Source organism: Ptiloglossa arizonensis, chromosome 9 (assembly GCF_051014685.1).
Source record: "Ptiloglossa arizonensis isolate GNS036 chromosome 9, iyPtiAriz1_principal, whole genome shotgun sequence".
Classification (NCBI taxonomy): domain Eukaryota; kingdom Metazoa; phylum Arthropoda; class Insecta; order Hymenoptera; family Colletidae; genus Ptiloglossa; species Ptiloglossa arizonensis.
Window position 1 is genome coordinate 4,084,095 of NC_135056.1, and position 21,439 is coordinate 4,105,533.

The 21,439-nt window shown below is 28.9% G+C and overlaps 1 protein-coding gene across 1 annotated transcript; it reads left to right on the forward strand.

Annotated features, from left to right (window-relative positions):
- Nucleotides 1–516: 516 nt before the first annotated feature.
- On the forward strand, nt 517–21,439 carry LOC143150997 (uncharacterized). The gene is made up of 10 exons (XM_076319694.1): nt 517–1,498; nt 2,574–2,844; nt 5,057–5,220; nt 7,199–7,352; nt 7,933–8,127; nt 8,493–8,588; nt 8,681–8,876; nt 16,839–17,164; nt 18,951–19,142; nt 21,091–21,439. The coding sequence occupies exons 1-10, from the start codon at nt 1,418–1,420 to the stop codon at nt 21,237–21,239; spliced, it is 1,824 nt and encodes a 607-aa protein (XP_076175809.1). The 5' UTR covers nt 517–1,417; the 3' UTR covers nt 21,240–21,439.

Genomic DNA, 21,439 nt, shown 5'->3' on the forward strand with positions numbered 1-21,439 from the left:
TTTAAATTGATCGATAGCAATTTCATTGGATAGAGGAATATGATAATAATACAAAATCATACATCTATCGTACAAAAATAATCTTATCGTGTAAAAATGCATTATCTTTTACAAGTGTATAGTTAATTAATATTTAAATGTGGAAATTTTACATGTTCTTTTAATAGGATACATTTACCTGTTCTGGTTATTGTAACGTTATTTTTCCAATATTCTTTTTGAATATTTGTCTATGAAAATTATATTGTTTACTTCTATTATGTATTGAATCTTCTAAACATTGATATCCTAAATAAATTGCAATATTGTTTCTGTTCCATTTACTAATTAACATTAATACGAGTTACAAATCTATTGACAAAAAGTTGTTGAAAAGTAAGTTAATAGTTGTTGAAAAATAAATTTAGTTAAGTAGATTGTTAAACGATTTAAAAATATAACACGGTCTATTATTTGTTCAAAACTAACAAATAATTTTCCTACTGTTAATCTAAAAGAAGTTATATTTACTGTGTCCATTTAATGCGATAATGTTTGTAAAAGACTGATAAGAAAATCAGTAGATAAACGTTCAATGAATATCAGCATCAGTATTATTAGATATTTCCTATTGTTCTTTGACATGTACAAGGTCATATTATCTATTATTATACAATTAATAAAAATATTCATATAATCATTATGAAAATTATTAATAGATAACAATGTTGTAATAATTATTGGAATTCTATTAGTGATATATATGTATATAGATGTGTGTAAGGTGATAGAGCATAACGAACGAAAAATGTTCAGATTAGATTAATTGATAGTTTTTTGTAACGGTTTATATCTTTATCAGACCTCGTGCGTTTTCATTTTATTTGGACACTTCGAATTCTATCATCGTGAGAGCGCAAGACTGATATTATTTTTGTGATACTGTGATTACATATTGTGTATAGAATTTATATTAATTTATTGAAAAGACTCATAACGCTATTGCAAATAGAGTACGTGACAGTGTTTAATAAAACAGCACAAATAACGATAATGATACCGCAGTAATTTGTAAAACGAGTTTATGGTGATAATGTGACAAAGAAGTAATAAGAGAAATTAAACAAATTTGTACAGTGATATTATTATTTGCATAGATAAAGCGCAGAGAATTAATCCGCTCTTAAGAAAGAGATTTTTAATGTACAATTAAGTGACATCAGATTATTCATTTATAACATATACGTGAAATGTTAACTTTCAAAATATCAACCAATCGAACTTAATGTATTTTCTTCATTTTTGAATTTGAAGAAAAAAGTGTTGCAGCTTGAAAAAAATATTGATATTACACTTTGTAATTAATTTGGTATGATATAAACAACAAATCGATAAGAATTATAAATTTCTTTTATGTTGGTACAAAAACGAAGGAAATATGCCTACAGAAGAAACTGCTAAAGTACCTCCGAATGGAAAATGGGGTTGGATAATTGTTATAGCGTACGCTTTAAACGGGGTATGTTAAGTACAATAATAAATTGTCCATCGATATTGTTGAAATCATCTTAATGAACATTTATGAATTGTTATTAGTGCCACAATTAAGTAAAACTAAACTTATAATTGAAATACTTTTCTTATTACTTACACCAACACAGCTTAATATAATTATTTCATTGTTAGAATAACTATTTTTTCAAATTGCAAAATATTTCGTGCGTATCTTTTAGAAATCGAATCTTGAATCTATAAAGTTTTGTATATAAAGTCAATATATATATATTGTATATATATATATATATATATACAATGTATGCATAACTCTGCATTTGTGTTTAATTAATTTTCTGCGAGCATATTTTTAATAAAACGACATACGTTTGTGAAATAGTATTTAAAAATTAAATGGTATTTATATAATAGAATGTTAAATAATAAAAAGGTTGGATATTACTCAATTACATCAATCATTTGATTAATTTAATCAAAAAATTAATTGCCGTTAATTTCAATTGAAAAGTCATATTTCATATGAAATTAAAAACTAATTACTCGTTGTCAATCCTGTGAGACAATTAATTTTTTCTTAGTATTTTCATTTCTCGTATAGGTTCTATATTAGTTCTTTAACGGTATATTATAACGATAGTTATTATTGCAACTGTAATTGATAACTGACCAATCATAATTGCTGTATGTAATCATTTTTCACAATTAAAGAATTTATGCTCGATTGGCAGTCTGTCTTGACAGTTGAACAGTGGAGTTCCGGGTTTATTCTGATTCAAACCTGAATTTCCTTTATTTGCATTTGAATACATAGGTTTTATTTGAAGTTTTATTTTATCAGATTTGTAAATTCCTTATCTGTTTATTTCAATGGTTGTAACATTACACAGATCGAGGTAGATCCGGAGTCCGCTGGACAAGAGTTAATAATTTATGATTTCAATTGTAATTCTTAATTGTCAATTCAATCACATTTTGTCCAACACTTTTTATGACGTACCTTTTTCACCAACAAAAATAAGCTTTAATTACTTATCGAAGAATTTATACTTCTAATTTAAAAATGGAAATATTATTCTTAGATATCAACCATACCTCTTATGCAAGGATTTGGATTAATATTTAAAGACATTTTTCCTCTTTATGGGTTCACTGGCACCGAGGGAGCGATTATCATTAATTCCAATTTAGCTTTTGGGATGATACTTGGATTAATTAATGGACCGTTGTTACGAAATTTTGGATATAGAAAACTGGCTGTATTTGGTAGCATACTTTATTGTATTGGAGTTACAATGACAGCATTTACCAAGTCCTTTCCTCTTTTTATTATTTTCTATGGTATTTTTGCTTGTAAGTACTATTATATGTATGCTATATAATTCAAAGATTATATTTACAATTAATAGAATTGAGGTTTCGTGTGTATACCGTGAATATATGACATCAAGTGAATTGTACTCAATCATTGGTGAATGTATAATATACAGACAACAAATTAACTGGTGTATATATAAATTATTCATTGTCTTCAAAACCTTACTTCTGTTTACTAACAATTGCATAGAATCTCTAATAGATTGTTCAATAAGTTTTATCAAACAATAAAACTTATTGAACTATCTAGTATATCTGGCAAGATCACATTTGGACTCATTTTCAATGAAAAAATCATATCAAATATAATGAAAACATCCAATAAAAAATCTTCAACCGCATCAGTTGACAGGTCCCCGTATTAGAGAAACATAAGTAGTCGTGACTGCGTTTCTTGAATCCGAGGAATAAATCCTGCTTAAGCCGAGGATACCTGTATTTTGTTCAAATTGATCTGTTCCGCTCTATATGAATTAATACCATTTAATAGCGTTAGTGGACAAGCAACTTTTTAGTAGATCAGTCCTGAAATTTATGTTTTCACTTTCGATTTAATATCATATCGAAAAAAAAAACAAATAATTATATTCCTTTAGCAAAAGATAAATACTTAAAATTAATTAATGGTATTAAGCGAGTGAAAACCAAACCTGTAGTGTATACATTCATCATTCTTATTTGGTGATTGTATGCAACCATTGATGTATGTTCATAATCTAAAAATTATTCACATTTCCACCAGTTAATTTGGCGACAATTTATAATTAAAAGATGTAATAGTTTGTATATAATCATAAAATAATATAATCATAATTTCTGTATTTTTACGGTATATATAGGATGTTTGCAAAATCGTCGTACAACTAGAAAAAGGGTGATTTTTTGCATAAAATTGAGTCGAAAATATAGAATAAGGTTTTTTGATACGGAGCTCTATTTTCGAAAGTCGAGTTAAAAATTTTATTAGGTAGCGAACACTTTTTCACATTTGCTTCATTTGCTTGGTTATTCTAATATAGTCTGTATTTTTAAATATAATAAGTTTTGCACTTTTATATATATTAACCGTACTTGTTATGTTAAATAAAATTACAAATATTTGCTATACAAGAAAATGTGTTATTAACAGGATTAGAAAAAGTAAACAAAATTGGGGCAACAAATTAGAATAAACAAACAATAAATGTCTATGTACGGTATTATTATTTTTAAAATTTAAAAAGTTATTTCATGCTTGTTCAATAACAGTTTTCAAAATCTGAACTTTCTTAAAATATTTTTCTTTTTTATATACAGTTCTTGTAAGTTTACTCCAAACATTTCCAATGTCTATTTCGAGGATAAAGTTGTTTGCTGTAACATTGCCACATACTTTTATTTGAAACAGTACTATGCACTTTGCGGTATGCATTGATACAGTATTTTTTTTTGCAAATTAAAATATTTTCTCATGTGGCATGTTCACGAATAAATGAACAGTTAACACTACACCCAGTTTCACCACTTAATTTATCATTTATAAAATTTGTCTGTTTCATTGCGATAGCAGATTTTTGTTTATATCGTAATAAAAACACTATTCATTTATCAACAATTTAACAACTTCATTCCAACCATCGAGTCAGTTTAAACTAAGTTTTTTCTTATCAGTGAAATAACACTTTTATGTTTCTTCTATCTACTAATATGTGCAATCTGAGAACGAAATTTCTAATTTTTGGTGCGTTAATTTTATCTACATGTTCTAATTTTCTTAATAAATACACTTCTTTACAGGATAAATAGTTAAAAGTTTAATTAACATGTCAAGTTAACATATTTATCAATATATTAAGTTAATATATTTATATAAAAATTAAACTTATTGAATATATACATTTACTTAGAAGTGCTTCCATCCATTTTAGCCATTTTATTTTCATTTAGAGTTTACAATTTCTCTTGTTCCTTATATTTATTTATTAATCAATAATCATATTAAAGTTATTGTATTTTAAAATAAAGATTGTATAAGAATTTCAAGGTAGGTATCTACGCAATAATTTTGTTGTGGATTGATTTTTTAATTTTAAACTTCTTTTTGTACTGTATTTACATTTTCTTTAAACAGAATCGAATTTCATTATGTTATGTATTAATTACACATGAAATGTTAGTGTCTTCTATAAAATGATATTTTTCTATACAGCAGTGGGCATGTGTATGACATTTTCTGCCTTTTCGTACGCATTGAATTCTTATTTCACAACGAAAAGAGGGCGAGCAATGTCCTTAGCATTAACAATGATTGGACTGGGTCCTATAATTGTACCACAAATCACAACATTCTTAATCTCATATTACGGATTTCAGGTATTTTTTTATCTATTTACTGTACTTTAATGGCAATATTTATCTAACGAAATGATAGCTACCAGTTTTAGTTATGTGACTCGAAAAACCATTGTTTTTCGTCTATCTGGTTTTTCCGGCAAGATTTCGAAGTCAATATCTAATGTCATTTTGCATTAAAATTCAAAACTATGCGAACCTTCATCTAAATATAAACTGATGAAAACACAATTCCATCAAATTTTCTGAGAGTTTCTGAAAATACACTAAATATTTTCTATCGAAGAAAGATTCATAAATTAAATTATTTTCCTCGAATATAATTTTCTTAGAGACAATAGAACGTGATGACATATGAAATTACTTAATACTTGTTTTCTTTTAAATTTGATAAGCAATAAGACAAGATTTTAATAAAAATTTTCTTCGGTCGCCTGAATCTACGTACGATATCGTCAACTAATATAAGGTCGTTGAAATTTATCTAACAATGTTTGTCAATTCTTATATTATTTATTAATATCATTTCTAATTGGAACATTACCAGTTTTATTTGTTACCGATAAAGGTACCTGGTTAGTAAAGTATATGAGATGAGTCTATTTAATAAAATAAATGTTTATTCCAGTTAAGAAAAAAGTGCAAATGACTTTGAAATCTAGAGATTGTGACTATAAAAAAATCGTATGTCCTCCATTTTATTTGCTCTTTAAACGCAAACAACTTCTTTTTACACTCGTTTCTATTATCAGAAAAACAGATATTTATGACCGCCCAGATAAAGGGGATAGTTTGTATTTTTCAAGATAAACCATTTACGTTAACCACTTCAAATTATAAGTTGATCTATTTTAATCATATATTTCGTATAAAATTACTCACACTGAATATTACCCACCAGTCTTGATAATGCATAGCTCTCAAAATATATAATACGTAATATGAATAGATACATTTATAATCTATTTAAGAATATTCTATCTTTATTATTAGATAGTACCAATTAAATTATCTAACTTTATCCAGAATAAAAAATATTGTTTTAATATGTTCTTTGTCCTTGTTTGAACTTATCATACCTCGATTACTATCAAATCTATAAAAAATTTCTATAGAACAAGAAACTTACAAAATTAAATTTTATGAAATGTTTGTTACATACATTTTTTCTGTAAATATAACGATAGGAAAGGTATCGTACTTACCTATTTTTTAAGTGCCACCACAATTTTTGTCATATATGTTTTTACTGTAAAAATAACAGTAAGTGATATATTATGTATAGACCCTCACCTCAATGAAAATTTTGCAGTGTTTAACGTCTTTGAAGTATTTTAAATTGGGATACTTTACAAATTTAATAGAGATCCTTCCACTTGTCTTCCTGTTATGCGATAACAAAGAGACGCAACTAAGTTTTTTTATACAAAAAAGATCTTTTATTAATAGTTTTTTTTTTATTGTAACGTCGTTGAATTCTTATTTCTAGTTCAGGCCATGTGTTTTCGATTACGCTTACATTCGCATTGTAATTACTTAAAACTTTAGTTTAACAAATGAGCAATAGTAAACAAAATTTGATTACACATATTTGAATTCCACAAATTACTAAAGATTATACATAAGCAACTTTGTTCCCGTTATATTTAACAATATAAATAAAAGATGATTACATTGATTGAGAAATCTACTTCTTACATTATAAGAGTGAAAGTAAAAACGCAAGTGTTGAGGATTATTTTGAGAATGGATCACTAGAAGTATGTATGTCTATAAGGTACATTGTACAATTGTCAAGTTAGTTAAATATATTATAAGATAACTGTTTTTAATGGTGATAACATAACAGTATAATAAGAAACATATATGACAATTTATAAGAAATTGCTGCCGCGTTGTATTTTACTTTCTGTAAAAAGAAATGCTCAAAATTATAAGAAAGATATCTAAATTAAAAAGACTTGTATAGCTTTTTATATTTTGTAATATTTTTTATTAGGGTACAATTCTATTGTACGGAGCATTTAGTTTGCACTCATTGGTAGGAAGTATATTACTTCAGCCGCTTAAATGGCATACAAAAAATTTGAAAGTTCAATCGCAAACTGTAAATGAGGAAATATTTATGAACAAAAAAGAAAACAAAACTACAGGTAAGAATTATGATGAATATGTGGGATATGGTGGTACAATTAAGTTAACTTTATTATAAATTTTATTGTAATTATTACAATCAAAAATATTCTACACAAATAAGTTTATTTTCGTTATTATATAATAGTTCGTTATGTTATAAGATAACATATTATATAATTATATAATAATTAGAATAAAACCATAACGAACTATTATATAATTCTATTATATGATTCATTGATCAATTGAAATTTCACAACCGTAAAAAGGATCTTATTATATGCAATTAATCGACTTAGCGCCTTTATATATAAATGACGTTTACACGAATATTTTATACAATAATCGTAAATTAAGTACGTATTTATAAATGTTTTTTCCTTTTCTGCATAAAGTACAACAATTTGTTATAATAACCTAAAGGAAAGGAGAGACAAATAAGATGTAAATATATAGAGTAAAAACCTAAAATAAGTTAAAATATATGAAATGTAGAAAGTTATATGATTTTATTTTACTTGTCGATAAAAAGTAAGCAAAATTCAAAATTGGTTCGACATTGTGAATATTTTCGTTTCAATTAAACATTTGTTACAGAAACGAAATCCAGATTAGATGAAAAAAATGCTAGTTTTCAAGAGGAAGAATGTTTGATAAACTCAGTATTGGATTTAAACAACACACAAAGAAAAAGAAAGAGTACTATTTCAAAAATCGATCATGACGCTGAACTTGGAAGCATATATGGATTTGACATACTTTTTGCACGACAACTCTCAGAGACTTTAAATGGTAACAAAAAGTGAATATTAAATATTCTATTAAATAGTGAAATATTATCAGGACTCAAATTTTTATCATTTCCTTCTTTGCGTTATATCTTTTAACCTTAAATTCTAATTGCTTGAAGAAATTATATCCAGTGGATAATTTACAAGATGTAATTTTGAATTACAGGTTATTCATTCCTTTATTACAAAATATTATTTTCATTTTTGTATGATTCATGTCGTATTAATATGTTGATTTTTTTTATTACTCTTATTTATCTCAATGTAGAAACGTCTTTTACACTTGTGAAGAGTAAGTTTCATTTCGAGATAAATATTACTTACCTTATAATAACACATCATTTATTATAATACATAAAAATTTAGTATCTTCGGGGGAGAAGGACGTTGATATGTACAAAACGGATGAAAATGGACAATTATTAAAACAGTGCGGAAAAAGTCACCAACTTAGTAATCGGTGTAAGTATAAAAAAATGTTTTTAGAAAAGGTTTACCAACATCTGTATTAATGTAACGAGAAAATAAAAGGTAGGTGTTGACTTTTGTTTTAGTTAAAAGTGTTGATACAATCAATCTTGGCAGCAGTGTTAAAATTTTTGAAGAGAAACCTAATTCTGTGATAAAACACAATAACTTTAATACTTCCGATATAAATGAGTGTGATTTTCCTAATGGAGTTGATAATTTATTGTTAGAAAATAATGAAGAAAAAATGGTGATAGATGCAGGAACTGACTCCAGCGAAAAGTATGTACAATACAACTTGAAAGTTTCTTTTTCCTTTTGCTCTTGTACATATGTAAGTTATACAACATAACTTTGATGAAGGAGGTATGTATTATTTGGTTTTATTTCTAGAACTCTATTTTACTCGATAAAACCAAACAATATCTGCATAACTTCTTTATCGAAAAGTATGTACGTACAATCTGATTTAAAATCCCTGAAAATACAGATCAGTCAATACACAAGTCAATTTTGTCAAAACTACGATACGCAAAATATAATTTTAATAAATTCAACCTTATTATTTGCATTATATGTGGCAAGTACAGTTTCAACTGCAAATAGGATATTTAAAACAATATACTCGAATTTTTTCGTTATATTAGGTGGACCGGAAAGTAATGTCGTTTCTGCGCATGTCACTATTTGATTGTCATTTGTCAGCTCATTGTGTACATTAAAGTCGTAGCAAAGACATTCTGAGGTTATAGTGACTTGTTTAGTTGTAAATAATTAAATTTAAAATTTTTCTTTACAATTTTGTGTGAAATGGCCAGCCAAATACCAGAAGAGGTACATATCCGGCATTGCATGCTTTTTGAGTTTCGCAAGGGTAGTAACGCAACAGTTGCTACCAAAAACATTTGCGATGTTTATCCAAATGCATTAGACGTTCGTAAGTGCCAAAGGTGGTTTTCCAAGTTCAAATCCGGTAATTTTGATCTTTCCGACTCGTATCGATCAGGAAGACCAACAACGTTAGACAATGACGTGTTAAGTGCGGAAGTGGAAGCAAATCCGTGTCAGACAATCGAGGAATTGTCAAACAGTCTTAACCAACCTTGGTCGACCATCCAAGAACATTTGCAGCAGATTGGGAAAGTAAGCAGAGCAGGTGTTTGGGTCCCGCATAATCTGTCCGAAGAGAACAAGGCTAACCGATCCACCACATGCAACTTATTGCTTCAACGGCACAATACAGAAGCGTTTTTTGATCGCTTGATCACCGGAGATGAAAAGTGGGTTCTTTATGATAATCCAAAACGCAAAAGGCAGTGGCTCTCTCCAAATGAATCGCCACAAAGTACTGCTAAGCCAGGTTTACACCCCAAAAAGGCCCTTTTGTGTGTTTGGTGGAGTATTCGCGGCGTTGTTCATTTTGAAGTGCTGAAACCTGGACAGACTGTGAATGCAGACCTTTACTGTGAACAATTAGATCGTGTAAATAAATCTTTAATTGAAAAGTGGCCAGCGATTGTCAACAGAAAAGGCGTTATTCTGCAAGACGATAATGCAAGACCGCACTGCGCAAGACGAACCTTGGCAAAAATTAATGAATTGGGGTGGGAGGTACTGCCTCACCCACCATACTCGCCCGATGTTGCACCATCGGATTTCCATTTATTCCGATCGCTTCAACACTTTCTAAGTGGCAAAAGATTTGCAAATTTGGATGATATTCAAAATGCCATCTCTGTATATTTTGCTCAAAAACCAATTGATTTTTATCGATCCGGCATTGAAAATTTGCACACTAGATGGCAAAAGGTTGTTGATAATGAGGGTGATTATATCATTGATTAAAAATAAAAACTCGTTAAAAATTTATGTATTTGAATTTAATGTCGGGAAACGACATTACTTTCCGGTCCCCCTAATATTTGAACATTGGAAAAATTAATAGTAAAAAAACTGATCAGTTCGAAAACAAGAAACATGTTAGACAAGAAATTACCATTCTCAGACTGTTCATCTGCAAAATTTTAATGTTATCTGTTAACTTTTCATGTAAGAACTGCAATGTAACTTGACTACTATTTGTATATCTACTCACTGCAAAGAATTGATAGAAACTGTTAGTCAAAATCGAAGATAGTAACTTATCACTAAATGAAACTGTAAAAAGTGCTCAAAACGTCATGCCAACACGAACGTACAGAAGTGGAAACATAAATAAAAGTCTGTATCAAGATCCATGCATTCAAGCCATAATAAAATGCACACGTACACTCGATGAATATTCAAAGTCAATTTTCTCAACACTGAATCCTCAAATGAAAACATTTTATTGTTTATTTTTTATTTAGTTTTTCATGTAGAATCACTTCCTCCTCGGTTGTTCCATCGATACTAGGACACTCTGTATATATATACTATAAATTATTATAATGTAGCAGCTTCGTGACAAATTTTAATTGCAACATAATACTTTGTCCTGCGTAATAAATGTAAAATTTTATTCTTTAATTATCCATTATGATCGGTCTTATGAAGGATAAAAAGTGTAAAACGTAACAATACGAGAAATTTTAAACGAAGCAAAACTTTTCAAAACAATTTTATCTATTCCAGTTAAATTACTTACACGTATATAGAAAACTTTCAAAAGTAAACAAGATTTATAATGTCATTTGTATCCACTTTTGGAGCTGTTTATGGCAGATTGTGACGCCATTTTTCTAGCAAATATAAAACTTTCCAAGCTAATTCTAATCGTAACTTTTTAAACTATTGTAATTACCCATCTGGGTAAGTTCCCTTGTTAATCTTAGGTCTTAATTTCTAACTTAATTGCAGTTAATTAACACCCCTGTAGAAGTTCAGAAAGGTTTTGCACCCATCAGTATGGATACTTTAGGCTTTCAATCTTGGATCGCATTGTAAGTTCGTTTTTCAAATACAGAGGTGCTGATTGGATGTATTTCAATCTTATACGCTTAGGATCGTTTTGTAAAAAATGTCCTGAATTTATAAAACTTATATTTATAATACAATAAGAGGACTAAGGAAATGCAGGAGGGAAACAGTATACGAGGATGTGATAGATCGTATTACAACCTTTCTCGTATTACAAGGATGTGATAGATCGAGAAAGACCTAATAGTCGCATAAGGGTTAATTCTACCCAATGACTCTTTAGATGGTAAGAAGTCTATTTTAAATGTCTTAGACATCAACAACTGTGTGTAGCTAATATGTCTGAGTTTGGTCCAAGAATTTCTTCTGTCCTCGATGAGTTGGCTCGACGACAATTGAACTCTGTTCAGAAATTTCACTCTATCATTTCTCCATTATATTTCTCTCTTTGAATCAAATAACTTGTCATACTGTCACTTTTCTGTGTGTTTGAAAGCAGCGAAAATATTTAAGTGTGTCCTTTAAAAATCTCACTTTATAAACTTTTCGTTCGACAGAAGCATGCACAACTTCAACATTATGCGAGTAACTTCATTTAAACGACTTAACGTGTAGCTAAAGTTTTGTGAAAGAAATATTTGTAAAATTGACCTAATTTGAGCTCCAAAAGTTTGTCAAACCTTTTAGTAAAACTTTAATAAAACCGTATGTTGACTATGTACTTTAATAATTTGAACATGTAGCTACAATTTTTACATAAACCAGAATTTCATCCAAACATGAATAATGTTGATTCATTTTATATAAAATTATTTGCAATCTATTATATTAATAACAATAAGTAAATCATATTTAGTGTTAATTAGTATGCAAGATTAGATAATATGTCTAACATATATCTCTCGTAATTATATAATTAGTGATTTGTTGGGGTTATAAATCTGTTTTTGATGTCTGATGGTTTGAAACATTTGAGTCTACGTGTGTCTAATAATTCTTCGAGCAATTTCTTGGCAAGTTTGTTAGGAACGTAGCATATCTTTAGCGAATAATTTATTGCACGTTTTGTGACTTCCTGCTTAACAGATGAAATTAAGAATTCTTTCTGTATTTCATCATTGGTTATAACCCATGATGCATTTGTGATTATGCGTAAAGTTTTTGATTGAAATCATTTCACAATTTCAATGTTGATACTTCGAATATTTTAGACACGACTGGCAGGGGACCTAGGTCTGTAGGAGTTCACTAATGCCAGGTTTTTACCCTGTTTACATATTAGAATTGTTTGTGTTATTTTTCATTGAATTTGACAATAGTTTAATCTTAGTATCATGTTTTACAGAATGGTTAAGAATTTGATATTTTTTTCTGGGAGTATCTTTAGTAGTTTTTCATTTATAAAATCAATGCTGGGTATTTTCATATTACTTACATTTTTAATGATTCTTTTTACCTAAGATTGTTTATGGCTACTCTATGGCTAGGTAATGACGAATTTCCTGATTGTTAAGAGTGCGGTTGAAAGACTAATGTTAGGTAGTCTAGAAAGGTTTCAATTTTTTCTTTGCAAGTACACTGTCAAAGAACCATTTGTAATTGTACATTTTTATTGGTGGTACACGGTTTATCAATAATTTTATTTCTTTAGTCACCCTCTATAGGGAGTAATCAGCATCCTTTGTTGAAGTTCATTTTTCTATATAGTTTTTAATTGCCTGTTCTTTTTCTCTCGTGATTAAAGTTTTCAGCTTTTTTCCAGCTTTGTTGAATTCCTTTTTATCCATTGGGTTCCTAAACTGCTGCCATTATTTTTGTATTTTTCTCTTTTTTAATACTTAAATTTGTATTATATCAGTACATTCAAGCGTTTTGTTAATGTTTGGTGTAGGAGTTATCGCCCATAATGCCTGTTATATATTGATCATAAATTGTTCAATAGCCAACTCTAATTTCTCTGGCGTTTAACGACAAATCACACTTAACTCCATCATTGAGCCTTACTTTAAATACAGATCAATTAGTTCACCTAAAATATAGCACGGGATATTTTTGTTTCTCTATTATATTTGAGTTTAATTATTATCAGGGTCTGATCAGTGGAAAGTTCAAGGTTGGATTTGATATGCAAATATTCTTTGGCTATTTCTTTAATGAAGCAAAAATCAATCAAGTCAGAGTTTTTATTTGGGTTTGTAGGCCACTAGGTAGGTTCCCCTGTGGGTAGTAGATACGCATTATTCTGTTGCATTGAAAGGTAAAGTTGGCGATTCTTTTGTGTCAGTGTTGACAAACGAGATCCCCACCAGGGATGCTTGACATTATAGTCCCCATCTGTAATGAACCTGGTACCTAGTGTTTGAAAAAACTCGGTACATTGTTCTTTGGTAATTTTGTGTTTTAGTGGACTATATACTGCGGAGATTGTCAAATTTCCATGCCAGTCTTCCACTACTATACTGATAGCTTGTATATAGTAGTGGTCAAATTTGATCGTATTTTTAATAATTAGAGCTTTTCCACCATGGACTGTACCGTCAAAGTGCTTAAATGCACAGGAATCATCAAGTGTCATAAATTGCACAATTAGGGATTTTTAAATGATTTTTTATCGCGAAGGATCTGCTATCATCATTATATCAATTTTACTAAACAGTAGCAGTGTTATTGATTCCTGGTTTTTACCTACCAAGCCGTTTACAATTCAGACATCATTTTATATGATTTATTCGCCATTATTCCATTTTAAACAGCAGTACACTCAAAAGATTGATTACGGTGTTGGATCATCATTTTTGCAAGTGAGTGCAAATTTTGAATATTTGAAGGAGTCCTTTTGTTATGTAATTGATTCGTATTAGTTTTGAGTTAAGTACTGTTAGAATTTGCAATTTCAGCATAGGTTTTATCTGAGTTAACAAAATTTGCTTTTGGTATTATTGGTATTTTGGTTGTGTGGTGGATGCAATTTACCTTGCTCTCTTAACTTCGAAAACATTTTGTTTATTAGTGTTTTTCAACTTAAATATTTCTTATAATTTGCTGAATGGCTGTCTCGACAGTTACAGCATTTGATATAGTACATCACGGTGATCAATTGCAATAATTTTTGGTATGTTTAAATGTTTGACACCGCATACACTGTGGGATATCTTTCTTTTTGTGTGGATGTTCAATATTTGCAACTGTGTGTAAAAAGTGTTTGATGCTGTATATTTCTTTATTGTTTTCCCCCTGTTTGATTTCGATAAAAATGGAGGTATTGGAGTGTTTTTTTGGCTATCGTGCACGTTGTTTATGCGTGTTACTTCATGCCCATACTGTTTAAATTCTGCTTTCATTTTACTTATTTCAATTAAGGGTGTAGTCCTCTGACTACTACCTTAAAATTTTTTAATTGCTCATACCGATATGTATAAAACTGAGTTTTATGTATATTTTTCCAATTCATTTGTTATTGATATGTATATTTCCGTGCTATTTAGTTGGATTTTAATTTCCTTGTTATTTAATAATTCGATAGTATATTATTATTCTTTTGCAATATGTTCCAACATTTCCTTCAGTGGTGGTTTTGGATATTTTGAGTTTTTTGTCACATTATCATCGTCGATATCTATATCTATACTGTCTTCCTTGCTTATATTCTTTTTGAAAAGTATGATAAATTTATTGAAAGTTGTAGGTTTGTTTAACCAGTATTCGTTATTCTTTGGTTGTTTTCTTAGCGTAATTATATTTTACACATCAGCTTATAATCGTTTGTTTTTATTTTTAACTATTCCCATACATTTTCTTGTGTATTCTGCTTGCTGTTAGATTGGAGTGTTATATTTGCGGTAGTGATATTGTGATCTATTGAATTCTACTCGTTTGGTATTGAAGTACTTGTGTGAGATTGATCTGTTTGCATACTAATGTAATATAGTAACTGTGAGTTTAAGAACTATTATTGTAGCTATGATATATTGTAACATTGTTGGGTACCAATCGTTAGGTATTGTTCGTTGGGAAATATGCTGACCTGATTCATGCTAGCCATAACGACCAGCAGTTACCGATCACACTTATTTATTTCTATGCGTTGATGGCTTATATTTGATTAGTCACTTTGGGTCCACTCAAAACTGTTAAGCTTATTCATTGTAGTGAGTACAAATATAGATATGCGCACTGCTATTATTTTTTTTTTTGCTTCCTAATTGTCGAGTGTATAAACACATTTAAACTTGTCTACCGTTTAAAAAGGTATTCTAGTCTAGATGCGTAGTTTCGACTTTCGAAGCAATGTTTATGAGTTAAAGTAGAAAATTATTCAACGAACGTACAAAAAGTATAGATTTGTACAGACATATATTCTATACAATTATTTTGAAAGTATATGCATGGCACAAGGCCAACAATTAAGTATTGTGGCCGTACATCGCTTTTAATTAAATTTGACTACAAATTTAAACGACAATTATGATTGACACCATAAAATGCAAACAATAAAGTTCAGCATCAGACAGGTACATGTAAGCATGGTATACTCTAGATGTACGATAATAATTCTAAAAGGAATAAGGGAGAACATCACCTTTTGGGTAGACAAGAATGCTGATATTTGAGAATTTTATCTATTTGTACTATATATATAATATAAATGATATGTGTATATATTAAAAGTATACACTTTGAGTAATATTTCTGCCAATTTTCATAAAGAAATGTTAATGAAATAGAAAATATAGATATTTTTGTACCAAGCTATCTGAATTTCTTAGTCGCATAGAAGAATGAATTTCTCTGATCCTAATAGTCAAAATCGAATAAAATTGAAATTTGTATAAACTAGATGAATATTACTTCCGTTGTACCTATGAATTTTTAACAATATTTCTTTTTTTACGAACAGCAACCTTTTTAAGAAAAAAATGTAAATGCAAAATTGACAGTCTTTAAAATTGTTCAAAAACCACCAAAGAAAACAATAAAGAATTTTATTGCGAATATATAGTTGAAATTTCAAGTCAATCGGATAAGAGATTTCTGAGAAAAGTTATCCACTAGTTTAAAATTACCTATTTCGAGAAAAATGCAGATTGGAGCAATTTAGTACTAAATAACGATCGAAATCTTCGTTAATATTTCGAATATTGCTTTAATATTTTCATAAAATGTAAACAAATTTCAGTGTTTTGTAATCAGAAAGGTGGTGGTCTTCTTAAAGAAACATTCTGAATTAAGAAACTTTTATAATTCAAAGATTCATTATTTCTACCTTGCAGACCAGAAACTTTCTTTAAAGAAAAATATAAAAGTACGTATTTTTATTAAGTTAGAATAAACTTACTTTCATTACAGATGTGAAAAGAAGTCAGCTACAGTACAAATATTTCAAAAAATAAATCAGTTTTTTGATCTCGACCTATTGCAGGATCCTATCTATGTGAACATTATGATAGGAATGGGAATTGCTATCTTTGCCGAGGCAAACTTCTCCCAATTGACGCCATTTATCCTAACAGACATGAACTTATCAATCGAGAAAATTGGGAGAGTTATGAGTATTATTGCCACCGTGGATCTCTTTTTCAGAATACTCGCTCCTTTTCTTGGAGAATGGCTTCGTCAACCTCCAAGAATAATGTACCTACTAAGTTTATGTCTTTTGATCATCGGTAGATCACGTACGTATCATATATCTTATTATACTAGGTCGAAAGAGTATATATAACTTATAGTTATATATAAATGTATAACCAGGCATTTGTCGTGTGAAAAGAAATCGGAAATGTAAAATAAAAATAATAATTGTTAGAATTTGGTGCATCATTGCTCAAGGAGTGTTTAAAAGATGTTCCTTCATAGAAACAAATGATTTTCTAATAAAAGGATATTTTGTTCAAGGTTTCTGGTAAATTTACCACCAAGATTTGTTCAGCAATCCTTATCTTATAGATGCAATCTTTGATAATCACAATTGATTCTTGTATGGAGTCATTTGTTTAATAAAACTTGTAAGGGACAGTCATCTAACGATATGATTTAGAGCAGTGTTTTTCAAAACAGGGGCTGCAACCTCTTTTCTTAAAATTCAAGGGATTTTTGAAACAAAATTTTTAATTTACAAAAATGTGAATAACTTAAACATCTATATTTATTAATACATTCAAGGTGTTAACAACTATAGAAGCATATCTTTCTTTTTATTATTCTAAGCATTTAAGAAAATTATACAAATATATTACTTAGGTTTTCACGTTTTTTTGTTTAATATCACGTGACCTGCAATGTACGAGGCGGTTGTTGGCGCTCGTGACAAAATTCTTTTTCAGTTTTTTTACAACTCTTGAGAGCCAATTATGTAACATATTAGACGTCACTGTGGAATTTCAGGGAAAGAAGTGAATGACATCCTTCACTTTTTAAACAAAATGGTACATAAATCGTTACATTTCTGGATAGCCCATTTAAAAACGAATAATATATAAATTTAAAACGTTTTCTACCATTCATGATTTAAAAGATTCCTAATAAAGCTCTTCACAACCTCTAAATAATATCGCTAGATGATTTGCACCTGTTTCTCGCAGGTTTCATTAAGTAAATGTAGCAAGCACAAATTGCGTTTAAACATGCTTGTTCACATGACATTAAAGTCGTGGTATTTTGAAGTCATGACGGTGACTTTTTTTTGCACATATTTTCACCTAGTTTTATGTTATGACATTTGTCATAAATAATAGTGACGTAGAGTGACATGATTTTGACATCCTTCGCGTTTTATACATAGAACACTACTTACATAAAGAGTAAAACTGAAGGAAACGTACATAGTTCAGAGAGTAACCGAAACATCCAAAAAGTTCTCTAAATTAGTTATTCTTCTATGATCTCGTTTTTAGAAATATACAACGTAGTACAGAGTATACAACTTTATGTACGAGCAATAATACTATAAAATAATATCACAACAGTGTGATTGTGGTATCACAATACAATAATTTTAGTTGCGTATAAATCATGACATTACTGTTGGTAACGATAAATTAACAACTATTGATCATGGCATTGACCGTGATGGACTAGCAAATTGTTTACAAAATTTATGTTTACAGTTCCTAATCTTGAGAATCTTAGTGCGGTGTAAAATCGACTATACGAAATAAAATTGTACGAAGTACAACAATAATGATATCAGAAATGTTTCTTTTGTAGAGTCCTCTAGAGTTTAATTTCTTTTGTATTCCACATGCAAATATTAAACAACAAATTATTTTTGTTAAAATGTCGTAGGTACGTTCAGTTTTGCTCCTTACTCTAGATACTCCTATCTTCACTAATTTATTGATATTTTAAACAAAAAATATGAAAAGTTTGAGAAACGTTATCTAAATTTGCCGTATTATTAAAAAATATTTCACAATTTGCATGTTCATGTTTTTAATCTGAATTTCATTAATTTTGATGCAGTATTAATATTTGTCAATGAATTCACTCCAATGATATTCATCGCCGTTGGATTAGGAGCTTCCAAAGGGATTCGTGCAGTCTACATGAGTCTAGTAGTACCCCATTATGTACCAATTGATAGGTTACCTAATGCATCGGGAATTCAAATGATTGTAAATGGAATAATACTCCTAACTGCTGGCCCAATACTTGGTGCGTACAAACATATTACTCGTTAATGTCATAACGATTCCGAAAATTAAACTTACTATATCTGTTGAAATGAATGAATTACAAAAAGTGGAATAAAAATTTCTTATGTCATTAAAATTTTGTAAAATTTGATTCTGGAAACTGTGATGGACAGTAGTAGGTACTAGCATAGGTAGAAATTAAAGATAGAAAAAAGTGTTGCATGATTTAACGAGATCCGTTTTTCTTTAACAAATTACAATAATGTAATTGCAAAATAAAATTGTACATCTTTTTGATAGAATCGTACGTGTTCTTTCTATTGTCTTAATATGAAAATAAGCATATAAAATAATAAATACTTTACGATGTATGTATTAAGAAATAGAACGTGTTTAAAGTTGCATTTGAAGTCCATAGAATGCAAACCTCCAGTTGTTTTATTCTCATGAAAGGAGAATAAGAAATGGCTCGTTTTAACGAGCTACAACCTTCGAATTGTGTATTTCAATTATAATTGCTTCTTATATAGTTTTATAAATTTTTATGTTTCAGTTTCTTTTTATAGCTTGAAGAATGTCGATTTTGAAAATTATATGCCATATGACAATTGGAACGAAATTAATTAACCATTTATAACTACTATTTCAATATTCAGTCACGTCAAATGCAACTTCTACTTCTATGTCATGATGACTGCGTATTTGTTTAAGGGACAGAGATCGTGAGCACACAAACTTGTGCAAACAGACAAATGTTTATACTGGGGTAACAGAACGGTATGATGAGGATAGCACTTCAATGGCTTTGAGTAGTCAATTTTATTATTGTAGTAACCATGATTTAGCCAATTTTAAACATTGAAGGCGGCAAATTTAATTCAACGGCAAGTTCAGTTGGTAGTAATACTTAATGCCTTTTAGAAATATATAATCGAAAACATAACAAAATTTATTTTTTATGACGGTAGTTTTTATTATCAAATAGTAAAATATCAAGGACCGATAATTTTCTTGGACACAGTGTAGGCAGCGAATTTTACTTCACACCAAAGTACATACGTGTTAGTAAATTCACATTGTTTATATTAAGTATGTGTAGACAATAGATTCGGGTCATTTGAAAAAACGAGTGAATGGGATATATCAGGAATGAACAAAATAAACGAGTCTTGCAATACATTCGCTTAAAAACCTTAATTTTAAAAAATGTTAACAGTTAATAGAATATCAAATTTTATTTAATTTTGATTATATTTTTATGTAAATACATATTATTTTAATATGTAAGTTTTCTCGATAAAAAAGACTTCAAATATGACCTATATTTGAACTATTTTTAATTATACATTATTTGAATCATGGTTAAAAAAAACAATGTAACTACGTATAATTAAAAGTAGTCCGAGTGAAATCATTTTTAGACATATTTTTTTGGGCAAATTTCACCAATACCAGTGTAAGAATTTGCTACCAATACATTTGGTAAAAATAAATCATATAAGACATTGTCGTTTCTTTCATTGACAATTATAAATTCATACCAATATTTTATCGATATAAGAATCACAAGATTAATTGTGATTTTATTCATTTCGCTGTAACTTACAATTTGAAGTACAATTTAACAAAAAATGCATGATTCTATTATATATCTAGTCTTTTCCTTATAAAAATTTGAAATCTACTTTTTATGGATAATAGATCTCTGTAAACCGTGCAACATTTCCTTTGTCAACTTTTTCTATCTTCGTTCAAAAAAGAGTTAATTTGTTCTACTTCTGGAAAGCACACTGTATAACATATTTGCAATGAAGTACACATATCACGTTCAATCGTAATAAATTAAGGTATTTAAGTAACCATAAAAGAAGTGTTTTTCGCAAGCTAGTAAATTCACACTGTTTATATTAAGTACATTGACATTAATGAAACCGAATACAATTTTTTTTTGTTTATAATTGTTTTAGGTCTAATTCGCGATAGTACTGGATATTATACATCCTGTCTAATTATGATAAATTCTCTTACCGCACTCACAGTGATAATGTGGTCAGTGGAAATGGTCATTGTTCGGAGAAGAAAATTACGAATGGAAAAACAACAAGACAATTCTTAATTGCATATATTATGTATTTTAGTCTTCGTTATCAGTCATTCTTAATTGATATTGAAAACCAATTGAGAATCATTTTGCAGTGCCACATGTACATAAATATGTTACTAATTGTTTTATAAAATGTATTTTAGACTTTATTAGAGAATTGTTCTTAATCGATTTTAAAAACCAATTAAGAAACACTTTACAGTGTCACATGT